Genomic DNA, 13,995 nt, shown 5'->3' with positions numbered 1-13,995 from the left:
ATGCCATGTATTTACACGGCTATATGTTAGTTTCAGCCGTTTTACCGTAAAACACACAGCAATTAAAAGGCAACAGACAGCATTTACAGTTTCACTCCAAATAAATTTTTCAAACCTGATTTTAAGCATTTCATCTTAATCGATACAGTTGTTTTCGACACATAGTTAACACACATGTAAAAATCGTTTTCACATTATGGCACATACATATAATATTAGTCAAAGTTAAAACATTCTGAAATCACAGTCGAAGTCACCATACAAGGATTTGCAAAATGCAATAATGGGGTGGGTGAATGAAAGACCGAATGAATTGAAAAAATAAATCGATATAGGTACATCACTTTAAATTTAAAAAAGTGGACCAACTACATTGTTTATTTTGTTGTGTTTCGTGATTTAGATAAAATCTATATGAAAATATCACCGTATCAATACGTGATAAAGATCATGCTGACAAACTTTTGATTCCTTTTTACGTAAATGATAAGCGGCTTTAGAGAAACTCGGACTTTGCGGACGAATAAAATATGCAGGTACATGCGAACTATTCTGAAGGCGGGAGATTTAAATACAATGTTTTTTTTTCACTTGTTATAAATATGCATTGCTAAGTCGAAATAATGTTATATGTTATATTAAAAAGTTAATCGGGTAAAGCACTAACCTTATACGTATTTATATACTTATAGGCATGCACTTTAGCCGTGTAGCGACGGCTTAAGAATACACATGTCGCTACCCCTGGAGAAAATTGCACCGAACACCAGTGCGAGAGAAGGAAAACTCGGAAAAAAACCCTCTATCAACCCGTCTGGCCAGCGTGATAGCAGTAGGCTATATTCCTCTAATGTGCAGAACAAAAAAGCCACGGCCCCTAGTTCCCGGCAGTCCCGCTATTCCCGGTCACGGTGGCGACCGTGGTTACGGTGGGACAGAGGGTGCGAAGAATCTCCGGGTTACGGGAGGCCACCAAACACAACTGACTCTTGCGACGTACAACGGCCGCACGCTACGGCTTGACTCGCATCTGGCGCAACTCGAGGTGGAACTTGGGAAGATTAGGTGGCACATATTAGGGTTATGTGAAGTTCGAAGAGAGGGGGAGGACACCATAACCCTCGAATCAGGTCACCTAATGTACTTCCGAGAGGGAGACCGACAATCCCAAGGTGGCGTTGGGTTTCTGGTTAATAAGTCCCTAGCTGATAACGTTGTGGAGGTGTCTAGTGTGTCGAACAGGGTAGCGTACCTTATCATAAAGCTCACCGACAGGTATAGCCTCAAGGTAGTGCAAGTGTACGCACCGACCTCGACACATTCAGACGATGAAGTGGAGGATATGTTTGATGATATATCAAGGGCCCTCCACTTCACTACAAAGACCCATTACACCGTTGTCATGGGGGACTTTAACGCTAAAGTGGGAGTACAGATTTGCGGCGAATCGGCAGTAGGATCCCATGGATTTGGAAGCAGGAATCATAGGGGGCAAATGCTCGTCAACTTCCTTGAACGCGAGGGGCTCTTTTTGATGAACTCCTTTTTCAAAAAGCAGCCCCAAAGGAAGTGGACGTGGCAAAGCCCCGACACTATGACTAAAAATGAGATTGACTTCATCATGACGAACAAGAAGCACATATTCAGAGACGTCTCCGTGATCAATAGGTTTAATACCGGTAGCGATCACCGACTTGTCCGAGGCTCTCTGAATATCAACTTCAAGGCCGAACGTTTCCGTCTGATGAAGGCCAGGCTCCGACCAACACTGCTCCAAACCATGACAGGATCCGAAACGTTCCAGTCAAATCTGGAGAACCGATTTGCCGCCGTGGAAACCACAACAGACGTTAACCAGAACCACGAATATGTGGTTCGGATCCTCAGGGAGGAAGGTTCGAGATTCTGTAACATGCAGCGTAAGGGCAAGAAATCGAAGCTTTCGGAAGAGACATTAGGGCTTATGAAGAAACGACGTGAAAACCCGCCTGTCACTTCGTCAGCTAAGCGGGCTCTAAACCAAGAGATCAACAAGCACGTACGACGCGACCTCCGGTGCTCCAATACTCTTGACATTGAAAGAGCAATTGAGCTGAATCGGGGGTCAAAGGTGTTCGTACAATCTCTTGGAAGAAGCCACTTGACGAAGCTGACCACAACAAGTGGAGAAGTCGTTTCTTCGGTGCCGGCAGTCCTTTCGGAAGTGGAAAATTTCTATGGCCGGTTATACGCATCGCATGCATCTCGACCTGATCCCGGAAATGAGGATTCTAGAGCCACATTAACACGCCATTTCACCGAAGACCTGCCAGAAGTCAGCAGTGGCGAAATCGAGATCGCTCTGAGACAGCTCAAAAATGGAAAAGCCCCTGGCGAGGATGGCATTACAACAGAGCTTTTAAAAGCAGGAGGTAAGCCCGTACTGGGGGAGCTCCAGAAGCTTTTTAATGCCGTCCTGTTTGAAGGGAGAACTCCAGAGGCGTGGAGTAGGAGTGTTGTCGTCCTGTTCTTCAAAAAGGGAGACAAAACCCAGTTGAAGAACTATCGACCCATTTCCCTCCTAAGCCACGTATATAAGCTGTTCTCAAGAGTGATCACGAACCGACTTGCGCGAAGACTCGACGAATTCCAACCACCGGAGCAGGCTGGGTTTCGGAGCGGATACGGCACTATAGACCACATCCACACAGTGCGGCAGATTATACAGAAGACCGAAGAGTATAATCAGCCCCTGTGTCTAGCATTTGTGGACTATGAGAAGGCCTTTGACTCGGTTGAAATCTGGTCTGTTCTGGAGTCCCTGCAGCGTTGTCAAGTAGATTGGCGATACATCCAAGTGATGAGATGTCTCTACGAAGCCGCTACAATGTCCGTCCAAGTACAGAATCAGCAAACAAGGCCCATACCGTTGCATCGAGGAGTGAGACAAGGGGATGTTATTTCCCCGAAACTGTTCACTAATGCAATGGAGGATATGTTCAAAACGCTGAACTGGAAAGGACGCGGCATCAACATCAATGGCGAACACATCTCTCACTTGCGATTTGCTGACGATATCGTCATCATGGCGGAAACGCTGCAGGACCTACAACAGATGCTGAACGACCTGGCTGAATCTTCTCTACGCATCGGCCTACGGATGAACTTGGACAAAACCAAGGTCATGTTCAATGAACATGTTCTACCGGAACCGATTGCGATACACGGCGCCGTTCTCGAAGTTGTTCGGAAATATGTATACCTCGGGCAGACATTGCAGTTAGGTAGAAACAACTTTGAGGACGAGGTGAATAGGAGAATTCAGTTGGGTTGGGCTGCATTTGGGAAGCTACGTCGAGTCCTAACATCGTCGATCCCACAGTGCCTAAAGACAAAAGTCTTTAATCAGTGCGTCCTACCTGTCATGACTTACGGAGCCGAAACGTGGACACTGACGGTACGGCTGGTCCACAAGTTTAAAGTCGCTCAGCGGGCTATGGAAAGGGCTATGCTCGGCGTTTCTCTGAGGGATCGCATCAGAAATGAGGTAATCCGTCAGAGAACCAAGGTCATCGACATAGCCTATCGAATCAGCAAGCTGAAGTGGCAGTGGGCTGGCCATATTAGCCGAAGAACCGATAACCGTTGGGGTAAACGAGTTCTAGAGTGGAGACCGCGCCTCGGCAAACGTAGTGTAGGACGTCCTCAGGCACGGTGGAGTGATGACTTGCGCAAGACGGCTGGCAGGAGCTGGATGCGAGAAGCCGAAAATCGATCTCAGTGGCGTGCACTTGGAGAGGCCTATGTCCAGCAGTGGACTGCGATAGGCTGATGATGATGATGAGGCATGCACTTAATAAATATTTATAGATTACATTTATTTCCTTGGGGGGAAACCAGCGCACTCTGTCAGAAATCCGGGAAAACCCTTTTTGTACTGAGTCATTATTCCACAATGAACTTCTCTTGACTTTCTCTTCTACTACTAGAATTTACTATTTTTTATTTCATATACCTACGATCTTATTTTATTTTTCCACATACATGAATACTTGATTATTTTGATACAATCCGATTCCCGTTGCAAATTTTTGTAAATATTTATTGAAACTTCCATTATGGTCAATATTGTGCATTTACATTCAAACTTGTTGGTTCGATAGTCGTCAGAGGAGAGATTTGTATGCAAGGGGCACTGGCAAGGGGCCTTCGGGTTTTAAATTCCCGCCTAAAGCATAAAGGCAAGCGAAGAACTTACCTAGTGCCTCACAGGATAGGTAGATGGCGTTGGTACGTTTTACACAAGTTTTGTGCGCGCGCGGTCTCATCATCTGCCTGGCCTTTTCGCAACTATGATGGGGTCGGCTACGGTGATCTTCACACTGCCCCGCATCACGCTGCATCTTGCGTGTCGACGCACCTACGCGCGTTCCTGCGGGAGTGCAGATCTGCATCATCGTGCGGGTTTTTTGGGCACTCACGCGCGTAGGTGCGTTTAGTAGATTTACGCACGGCGGCTTCCATTTTCAAATATACACGTCACGCCCATTCAAAATCACGCGCGGCACTGCGGGATTCAGTGTGCCATACCTTGCGTCTCGCCCCGCACCTACGCGCGGGGGTTCATGTTTCTCCGCGTGTATGCGCGTGATCCGCATGAACGCGCGTGGATGCATTTTCAGTGTGTTGGACTATGCGTGTTTTCCATACAAACGGAGATATTTACAAGCAACGAAAAAAAACGCATCCACGCGCTACGCTGCATCATGCGGGGGCCCGATTCTCCTTATTTTACTTAAGCGACATAGCGATTCACGTTCGACTCAATTCGACTGAGATCCAATCCCGACTCGATTACGATTGAAGCGTATGTGGCATTCCGCTATTTTTTCTTTGAAATAAACGTTTTTATCCTTTTCTGCCATTCAATAATGAATAATTTTGTCTGCAAATGATTTACGATTGCAAAATGATTGTACAGCAAACTACCGTATAGACCAAAATAGCAGACCAATCGCACACCAATCAAATGACAATCTAATACGATTGGTCTTTTATTAGTAGCAGAATGCCCGATATGGTTAAAACTGCTATTACGATCATATTGCGATTCGATTTCTATTCGATTTTGACATTATTAACTTAGGAGAATCGGGCCCCGGGGCAGTGTGCTAATCGCCTACCAGTCTAACTGGATGCAGCTGAGCACCAGCGATTTACAAGTAGCGACTGCTTATCTGACCTCCTCAACCTAGTAACCCGGGCAATCCTGTATCCCTTGGTAAGACCAGGCTACTTTTTATCCGTGTACAGGAAACGGGCAAATAAAAGAACCGACCATACATAAAAAAACACTTTTCTTTTAATAATTCAGTTTACATATATAAAATTAACACATTCTTAGGGGATGTTAGCCAGATAATCCTTGACGTGCGCGGGCTCGAGTCTCCGGAAGCCGGCGGCGTCACAGATGCCGACTTCGATGTTGTCTGCCGTCATCTGACCTTCGAAGCCTTCCTTTAGAGTGAGGATCGCTGTGTGGACAGCGTCATCCAGTTCTAGTTCTTCTGTGTACCTGGGAATTGGTGAAAAAAGGTTTTTTAGTTATCATTCAGAAGGTCTTTTCCATTTCATAAGAGAAAGTCTTCACTAAGGGTGCTTACATAAAGAAATAGGTTTCTGGTACAGACAAACCTGTACGGGTAAGTACCGATCAGCGCAGTTATAATATTTCAATACAATCCTATTCACTCACTTATAAAGAAACTGACAAGTTATAACCTGTTTCTTTATAAGTGAGTAGAACGACAAGGTAACTGACCAGATGGCTAACATTTATAATCAATTCACTGACCCATGAGTCATAATTATGTGATACACAGCTGTTGTTTAACTATTTTGCCTGCATCATAGACAGTGAAGTTGTTAAAATAAAATCATCATCTGCTCAGCCTTTTCCCAACTATGTTGGGGTCGGCTTCCAGTCTAACCGGATGTAGCTGCAAACTAGTATTTAAAATTTCTAAAATAAATATAGAATTTACCTCTTCTCCAAGAAAGTCTTGCCATTATTATAGTTCTTGCCCATAGCGGTGGCCTTCCACGCGAAGTAGGCGCCGGAGGGGTCGCACTGGAACAGGTACGGCCTGTCGCTGTCCCAGCCGCAGATGAGAAGTGAAACGCCGAAGGGACGGACTCCACTGTGGAGATAATAATGGACGTTATATTGATTATCATGTTAATGTGTATGTTATGCTTGAATTTTGCAGACTTGTTTTTTCATTACTGAATTTTGTTTTGTTCCATTACTGAATTAGATTTTGATTAGTTAGGGCGTTGGGAAATAAGTTTGTCTTCTCCTATTTACTTTTTTATATCCTTAAATATAAACTCTTTTGCAAAAAAAGCAAGCACCTTTGTGATATCTGAGTTAATACAAAAGTCAAAGGCAATCTGCAAGTAAATTCCTAGCATAAGTACATGCTTATAGGCCTCATCTAACCCTCCGCCGTCTGCTGATATCTAAAGTGGTTTCTGCGCAAAAACTTACGCTATATTCCATAAAGACGAAAAGTTTGTCTCATTCATTAGAATCAATCAAAACCATTGGTTTTCCCAACAAGGATGATGATGGTGAAAGATGACACTTTGAGACAGGGTTATGTGTGTTAAAAAGCCACTTTCAAATCATTTTGTCTAATGCAGAAATTAAAAAAAAAAAACATTATTGAAATCAATGAATCAGCAGTTATTGAGATTCTTTTTCATGATCTTTACCAAGTGAAAAGAAAACGAAATCTTCAGCTGTATAATATTAGTATAAATACGAAGTAAGACTCACCCAGACTGTGTATACTCTTGCATGACAGTAGCAACTCGCTGCACGAGCTGCGCCGTGGGTATGGGCTCGTGGTACATCAGGAAGTACTGCTGTGCCATCTTGCGGGCCTGAGTGACGAGCAGGCGGTAGTCCGGACCCATGCCTGAGTACACCATACCTGGAAAATAGTGTTGGCTATAAGTAAATGCTATCTTTTTAAGAGGTTTGTCAAGTCTTGTACAGTTGATTAGGCTTTTTGTTGTACAAGGCTGAAACAGTTGGTATAATCATCGGCAGGGATATTGAGCCCTGACCTTCACCTGAGGCGATTCGTTGGTTTATTGCCTTGTACAATGCGCAAAGCGATCCCCACTCTTCCGCCAAGAGCTCAATATCCGTGCCGATAACGATACCTCTATGTAAATTGGAGTAAAACATGAAATAATATAAAGGACAATCTCTATGTATCTGTATTTATGACAGCATGACTCATTAATTAAATATCACTAGCAGTCATTGTTAGAATACCACATCGGAGGTTGTCAGGCAGATTTGAGAAAACTCTGAAACTGAGCACTAGTCTTCTTAGGTGGATAAACCACAGCTCACTCCATAACATGAATCAGTGTTATATGCTACAATTTAAAATTGTTACTTTAGGCATGATTTATAAAGAACAAAATAACATTATTGTATCTTGGCTGTTCTAAGATTCAGAATATAAAACAGTATATCTAAACCCAAAACAAAAATGTGAAAGACTGCCAAGTTCGATAATATGGGAATGCTTCGCCTATAAAAGAAGTGAGATCTGAATAAGTACCAAGTTCCATACACATACCTCAGTTAAAAATAGTTACTTTTTAATGATGTTACTTGGAAAGTTTTCATACACCTTGTTATAAACCTACTAAACGCAATGAATCAAGTATATAATTTTCTATTAAAACTTGCCAAGTAACATCATTTACAGGGGGGTCGAATTTGGCCCGAAATGGTTCGTGTAATATAACCCACGGCCGGTGTGTCGCTTTTTTTGCTCGAACTTGGCGGACACACTGCCGTGTGTCTAGATAGCATAAATACTACAAACCTATATGTCCGGTGATCATCTCGACCTTGTTGACGCTGTGCTCATCATACAGGATGCTCTTGTGCTTGTTCTCTGTGGCTATCACCACGCCATTGGATGCTGGAAGTAAGCAGAGATGTAATTAGATATAGAACAGTTGGTGTTATGAGGAAATTATGTATGATTTGCTCTTTTTAGTGTAAAATTAAGTGAATTATTATAAGTTTTATGATTTTGAAATTTTGTTTTTGTTGTAACTACTGTTTCAACTTAGAATCTACATGATTGATTTACTGTTATTTCCAATTTTGAGTAATAGGTGGGCAGAGCATTGTGATTGATACATTATTTAACATCGATATTTTGTTAAGTCATTGTAAAAGAGTAAATAAAAACGGGTTTCATAAGTTCTAGGGTTTTTAATTAGGTTTTAAATGCATATGACCCAAAAGTTAGTCATCACATTATTTAGCTTTAGTGCGGTATATGAATTTGCACAAAACTGTGGACGCTAAAATAACCTAACAAATAAACAAAACTTACCTTTGATACCGACGGACGTACCGCCGGCGGCTACGGCAGCTAAAGCATATTCGATTTGAACTAATTTCCCTGAAGGGCTGTGAAAAAATTAACAATTATGATTGAAATTACACTAAACATACACTCGAGACTTTTGTACACCGAAAACCATCAAGATAATGAGAAACCAACTGGTAAAATTTATTGAATAGGTTCTCACATTGTTGGTTTTGGTAATTTAACAGTTTTTAGCACATATAAACACGTAAATAAATAGTTTTTTACCTAAAAGTGGTGAGAGAGAAACTGTAACGTTCGGACGCCATGATTACAAAGCAAATTGTCAAAATTTAGCGGCGTCATGTTGTCAGCAATGATGAAATGTCAAAAACAAAATAAACTTCTTTGCTCTATGGATCTTATGCCTTTTCAGACGAACTGGTTTCGGCTAATCTAACTTTTTTTAAACTGAAAATCCTTGTTACCGAATCTTAGTCTAGTTCTTGATTGGCTAATCAATCAGCCAATGAGAACGCCGAATATTCGCTCAATAATTTGATTGACGTATATTTACTCCAGCGAAGCTATTTATAATTTTTAATGATCTTTTTGCTATAAACGTTGAATAAACAGTAGTGCGTTATGCTAGTCGGGCTCCGTGGAGTATCGCCAGCCTCCGATACCATGTCTGAAGGCACCTTGGAGAGAAATCGGGCTGAAAAAGCGCTAATAACGAAAACGCCTACCCATAGTCAGTTGTTCCCTAAGAATTCTGGAGTCAAGAATTATTCCGATAAGAATGGAAATGATGTGACGAAAGCTGTGCATAAAGGGAGAAAGACATTCGCTTTTTGGACGCTCGTTTGTCTACTATTTATCCTTGCTATAGGAAATTTAATTCTTACTTTTACCATTTTAGCTGTGTTGAGACTTGGACAAGGTAAATATTTTTATTTAATTATGTTTTATCTATTTCAAATTTCTTCAAAGATTCTTAACACATCAATCAGTGTAAAAAACTATGAAATCTTAATACATCCTCTGACATTATAGCCTTGTTTTGACCCAATTTTCTATGTTAGTAGGTCACATTTTGTAAAAACCAAAACATAGTATACTTAAAACATTATGCTCCCACTATCAACACTGGAAGTGATAACACTATTGATATTGTTGTTTCTTAATTATTGCTGAATAAGTCTACTCTTTAGTAATAAAAGATGTTAGCATAGATTATAGATAGACCATCTTCCCGATCAGTGGTCACACAGCAATTTATATGTAGTAAATAAAATGTTATGAATTTCAAATGGTCATAAAATTATTTAAATTTTCTAGGAATGGAGAGCATGGAGTTCCTGCCGGAACATAATGCTATCAAGTTCTTTGGAGACACAGACTTTGAGCACTTGTACAAGAAGGACGGACTCATTGAGAGCTTCCGAGACACACCAATGAGTATCTCCAGTGAGAATGGATCTGTTATGTTTAATTTGCAAGTCAAGTGAGTAAATCAATAATGTTTATGCTACCATTAAAAGGTTTTAGATGGCTGAATGTATGGATGTTTGTTTGTTCCTTTTTCACACAGAAACTACCAGATGGATTTTGATGTAACTAACTTAGCAGTCATCATCATCATCAGCCTATCGCAGTCCACTGCTGGACATAGGCCTCTCCAAGTGCAACTTAGCAGTAACGTAGCTTATACATATATCAGAATTATATATAGGCTACTTTTAATCCATGTGGTAGTTCTCTAAGGAGGCGGGTGAAACCACCCGTTAATACATACTGTAATTTGAAAGGTACTCAGTCTTCCTCGCTTTTGCATCATTTTTTTCTACATGTAATTCAAATAATATCCAACCCTAATCACAACACCCTATTCAATTCAAAAATCCACAATAAATGTATGTAATTTTCATTGCACAAAGTTGCCTTATTACCTTCCAGACCATCTCGCTACGAGAACAAGCTGACAGTGAACACATCCGGAGTGTTTGTACGTGGAGTCAACGCTCTGGAGCTGATAGACCCTGACTCCGGAGAAGTGGTGTTCAGTACTGCAGCCGCAGACATGAATATACCCGATGGAGTTAATAACTTGCATGCTAAGGTTTGTATTTGTTTTGCTTTTGCAACTTTTGTAAAAAAATCTTATTCTTTATTGCACACTAAACAGTAAATACATACGGGATACAGACAGTTATGTACAACGGCGAGCTTAACCCATCATTGGGTTCTCTTACAGCCAACCTTAAAGCGATAGAAATATTCTTCATAAAATACATATGAAGCAAATGAACTTCTGATTAAAATAATGATCAAATTGATGAAGTAATTGCATTTACATCGATTTTTAGGCGAATCTTTTAGGTCATATCATGATTTTATCTATAGTTAAGTGCCTAATCAAAAGGAATATTCTCTGTAAAGCAGAAAAGTTTTATAGATATTGGTAACTTATTCAAAGCCTTTAATTAAGTGCATCAGACAGAATTCACATCAAAATTGACCCTGTCTTGTTGAAGGGTCTTTCTTTGTATAGTAACAACCAGACAGTGGACTTAAAATCCAAAGATATTCAAATTCAGTATGATAATTTAAAAGGGTGTACCACAGGGTACAATTATAGGTTATTCTAATAAGTCTATTGTTAAACTCCCTTGCGGAATTCACTACTCTAAATAAAAATATCCATAATATTGTCCTACCATCTAAAAATTACTTATTATTTCCAGCAAATATCAGTGAAACGCATAACATCACCGGTCGACGAGGACCTGACCCTTCGCTCCGAAACGTCCGCCCACCTTCGAGGGGCTGAAGGAACTCACATGGAATCTAAAGAATTATTCTGGAGTGCCGACCAAGATATTTACCTTAAATCTATTAACGGTTCTATAGTATTGAGCGGTAAGGAAGGTGTTTTTATAGATGTTAGATACCTTCCTATAGCGGCTACTGTTAATAGGACAGATAAGTATAGTCAAGGTACGGGACAATTTAAAGTGTGTGTATGTATGCCACAAGGTAAATTGTTCAGAATAGCAGTACCTACGGGGCAGAAAGTTACCTGTTCGCATATTAATATGACAGGCGATTTGAATCCTTGTGCCTAAGTTTTAAAGTAGGTTTTTAACTGTAGTTCAATTAGGAGAATTTGATGTTTTTATACTAGTACGTTGAAATGAAGGCCTATGATTGCTTTTTTATCAATTTTTACTAATTTACTTGGTAGTTTTTTTGTGAATATGAGCTAAATTATGTTCGATGGACACTATAGCGAAAACCGGTTCCGTTTTCATTTTCTAGTCATCCATAAGATTTTTTTTAAATCGTAGCAATAATATTATGAAATATCTGATAGATGTTGAAGGACGATGTGGCTATAAAGGATTTATGATTGTGAAAAAACTGGCAAAATATTTTTTTTGGAATTTGACTGCACAGTATCCAAGTTTATTGTACGATGAGTTACACCATTTCACTATGGTGTCAAATCGCCAATTTGACCTTGACCTACATTTCACAGTTGTTTTTTTTTAAATAAGTGAATAATTATCGTTATCGTTAAATATAGCTAAATGGTGTAAAGGACAATGCTATTCTTTGTATGGAAGTTGGGCTCAAGAGATGCCCACAGCAGCTGCATAGTGTATTATGTTCCATAGGCTTATAATAGGTCCCAGACCGAAATATTTCGAAATCTATCCCAGGAGTCCTGAGAAAAACTGGTTTGACTCTTATTCAATATTACGAAAAATATGCTTACAAACTCTTAACTATTCCACTTTTATTACCTTAATTGAAATGCATTATAATATTAATCGACAAATACGAGGTGTTGAACGAGATTTTTTTTTTTACCGACTTCAAAAAATAGAGGAGTTTTTCAGTTCGTTTGTATTCTTTTTACGTTTGTACGTGCATAACTCCGTCGTTTACCAACCGATTTAAACAATCATTTTATTGTTTGAAAGGATTTCCTTTCCAAATGGTTCCTTTGTTATTGGGTCCGGGGTCTGGTGATAGAAACCTTAAAACAATAGGGAACTGTCGGAAATTGTAAGCACACATTGAATAAAAACTTGTCATTCGGGTATATATTTCCAACACCACAAAACTGTGGAGGACCTGACGATGGAGACGACAGTGAGACGAGGGAACTCCTCAACGGTATCTATTTACTACCTCGTGTTCGAGCTTATTTTATTCGTCTTGATAAGATTTTTCCATTGCCATTACGAATATTAATTGCATGACGCTACACGAATTTAGGACTGATTGTGGTAGATAGAGAATGAAAAGCAAGAGAAACAACAATTACCTTTAAACGTCTATTTCTGTTTTTTTATCCTGTTAACAGTGAAACCACTAACTACCTGAATGTTATTTCAAGAAAAGAGGTTGTTAGGTTTGTTGCTGCTTAAAACGGCTTGCTAACAATGGCTGGCTAACATTAGAACCGGTTTTTTCTCGGGACCTCTGGGATCGATTTCTAAAATATTTGGATTTCGTATTAACAGTGAAGTAAAGAACCTATTCTAACCATTCCCACTACTGGGCAAATGGCTTGGGCTTTATAAAGTGACTGTTCAAGTTTAACATTAGAACCGGTTTTTCTCGGGACCTCTGGGACCGATTTCTAAAATATTTTGATTTCGTATTAACAGTGAAGTAAAGAACCTATTCTAACCATTCCCACTACTGGGCAAATGGCTTGGGCTTTATAAATTGACTGTTCAAGTTTAACATTAGAACCGGTTTTTCTCGGGACCTCTGGGACCGATTTCTAAAATATTTTGATTTCGTATTAACAGTGAAGTAAAGAACCTATTCTAACCATTCCCACTACTGGGCAAACGGCTTGGGCTTTATAAATTGACTGATCAAGTTTAACATTAGAACCGGTTTTTCTCGGGACCTCTGGGACCGATTTCCAAAATATTTGGATTTCGTGTTAACAGTGCAGTAAAGAACCTATTTCGACCACTTTCACTACTGGGCAAAAGGCTTAGGCTTTGTTAAGAGACTATCTATGGAGAACATTTGAACCGGTTTTTCTCGGGACCTCTGGGACCGATTTCAAAAACATTTGGATTCCGCGTGAAGAGTGAAGTAAGGAACCTATTCTAACCATTCCCACTACTGGGCAAATGGCTTGGGCTTTATAAAGTGACTGTTCAAGTTTAACATTAGAACCGGTTTTTCTCGGGACCTCTGGGACCGATTTCAAAAATATTTGGATTTCGTGTTCAGAGTGCACTATGGAACCAGCTGGAACTACTCCCACTGCTGGGCAAACTTTGAGCCCAGACCCTGGCATTGTCCTTTAGTAAGTTTTTCGTTTCATGCTAGAGTATTCTTTTGACTGCTCTTGAATATCAAAATCTATCTGATATGAATTATTTAGTTATTAATTTATTGTAGGTAACAAAAATATCATTAGCATTTAAAATGTTTGTATTAAAATATACAATATCGTATTTATAATAGTTGTTATTTATTTCATAATTAATAAACGAATCTAGTCAATATTTATGTGGTCTTATTTACCTTACCCATCCAAATTTCAACCTCATCAAAAATTGCTTAA

The 13,995-nt window shown here is 40.0% G+C and overlaps 2 protein-coding genes across 2 annotated transcripts; one reads left to right on the top strand and one right to left on the bottom strand.

Moving 5' to 3' along the window:
• Positions 1-5,319: 5,319 nt before the first annotated feature.
• On the bottom strand, positions 5,320-8,785 carry LOC124644266 (proteasome subunit alpha type-2). The gene is made up of 6 exons (XM_047183524.1): positions 8,679-8,785; positions 8,415-8,491; positions 7,893-7,991; positions 6,821-6,977; positions 6,024-6,179; positions 5,320-5,554 (listed from the first exon to the last, which is right to left on the bottom strand). Exons 1-6 carry the CDS (start codon positions 8,717-8,719, stop codon positions 5,380-5,382), a joined length of 705 nt encoding a protein of 234 aa, XP_047039480.1. The 5' UTR covers positions 8,720-8,785; the 3' UTR covers positions 5,320-5,379.
• Positions 8,786-8,973: 188 nt separating this feature from the next.
• Positions 8,974-11,987, top strand: LOC124644280. Its single transcript, XM_047183548.1, has 4 exons — positions 8,974-9,333; positions 9,732-9,897; positions 10,350-10,512; positions 11,138-11,987. The coding sequence occupies exons 1-4, from the start codon at positions 9,036-9,038 to the stop codon at positions 11,516-11,518; spliced, it is 1,008 nt and encodes a 335-aa protein (XP_047039504.1). The 5' UTR covers positions 8,974-9,035; the 3' UTR covers positions 11,519-11,987.
• Positions 11,988-13,995: the final 2,008 nt, after the last annotated feature.

Source organism: Helicoverpa zea, chromosome 29, assembly GCF_022581195.2.
Source record: "Helicoverpa zea isolate HzStark_Cry1AcR chromosome 29, ilHelZeax1.1, whole genome shotgun sequence".
In the NCBI taxonomy this organism is placed as follows: domain Eukaryota; kingdom Metazoa; phylum Arthropoda; class Insecta; order Lepidoptera; family Noctuidae; genus Helicoverpa; species Helicoverpa zea.
Note: the sequence above shows the minus strand (reverse complement) of the source record. Positions and strands in the feature narration are given on the sequence as shown.

Bases quoted from the DNA above. Each gene is read 5' to 3' on its own strand.
- LOC124644266 (XM_047183524.1), bottom strand. From the start codon at position 8,719: ATGGCGTCCGAACGTTACAGTTTCTCTCTCACCACTTTTAG. The intron at 8,492-8,678 runs GTAAAAAACTAT...ATTTTTTCACAG, and splicing joins TTCTCTCTCACCACTTTTAG to CCCTTCAGGGAAATTAGTTC. The intron at 6,978-7,892 runs GTTTGTAGTATT...ACTATTTTCCAG, and splicing joins GATGATCACCGGACATATAG to GTATGGTGTACTCAGGCATG.
- LOC124644280 (XM_047183548.1), top strand. From the start codon at position 9,036: ATGCTAGTCGGGCTCCGTGGAGTATCGCCAGCCTCCGATACCATGTCT. The intron at 9,898-10,349 runs GTGAGTAAATCA...ATTACCTTCCAG, and splicing joins ATGTTTAATTTGCAAGTCAA to ACCATCTCGCTACGAGAACA. The intron at 10,513-11,137 runs GTTTGTATTTGT...TATTATTTCCAG, and splicing joins TTAATAACTTGCATGCTAAG to CAAATATCAGTGAAACGCAT.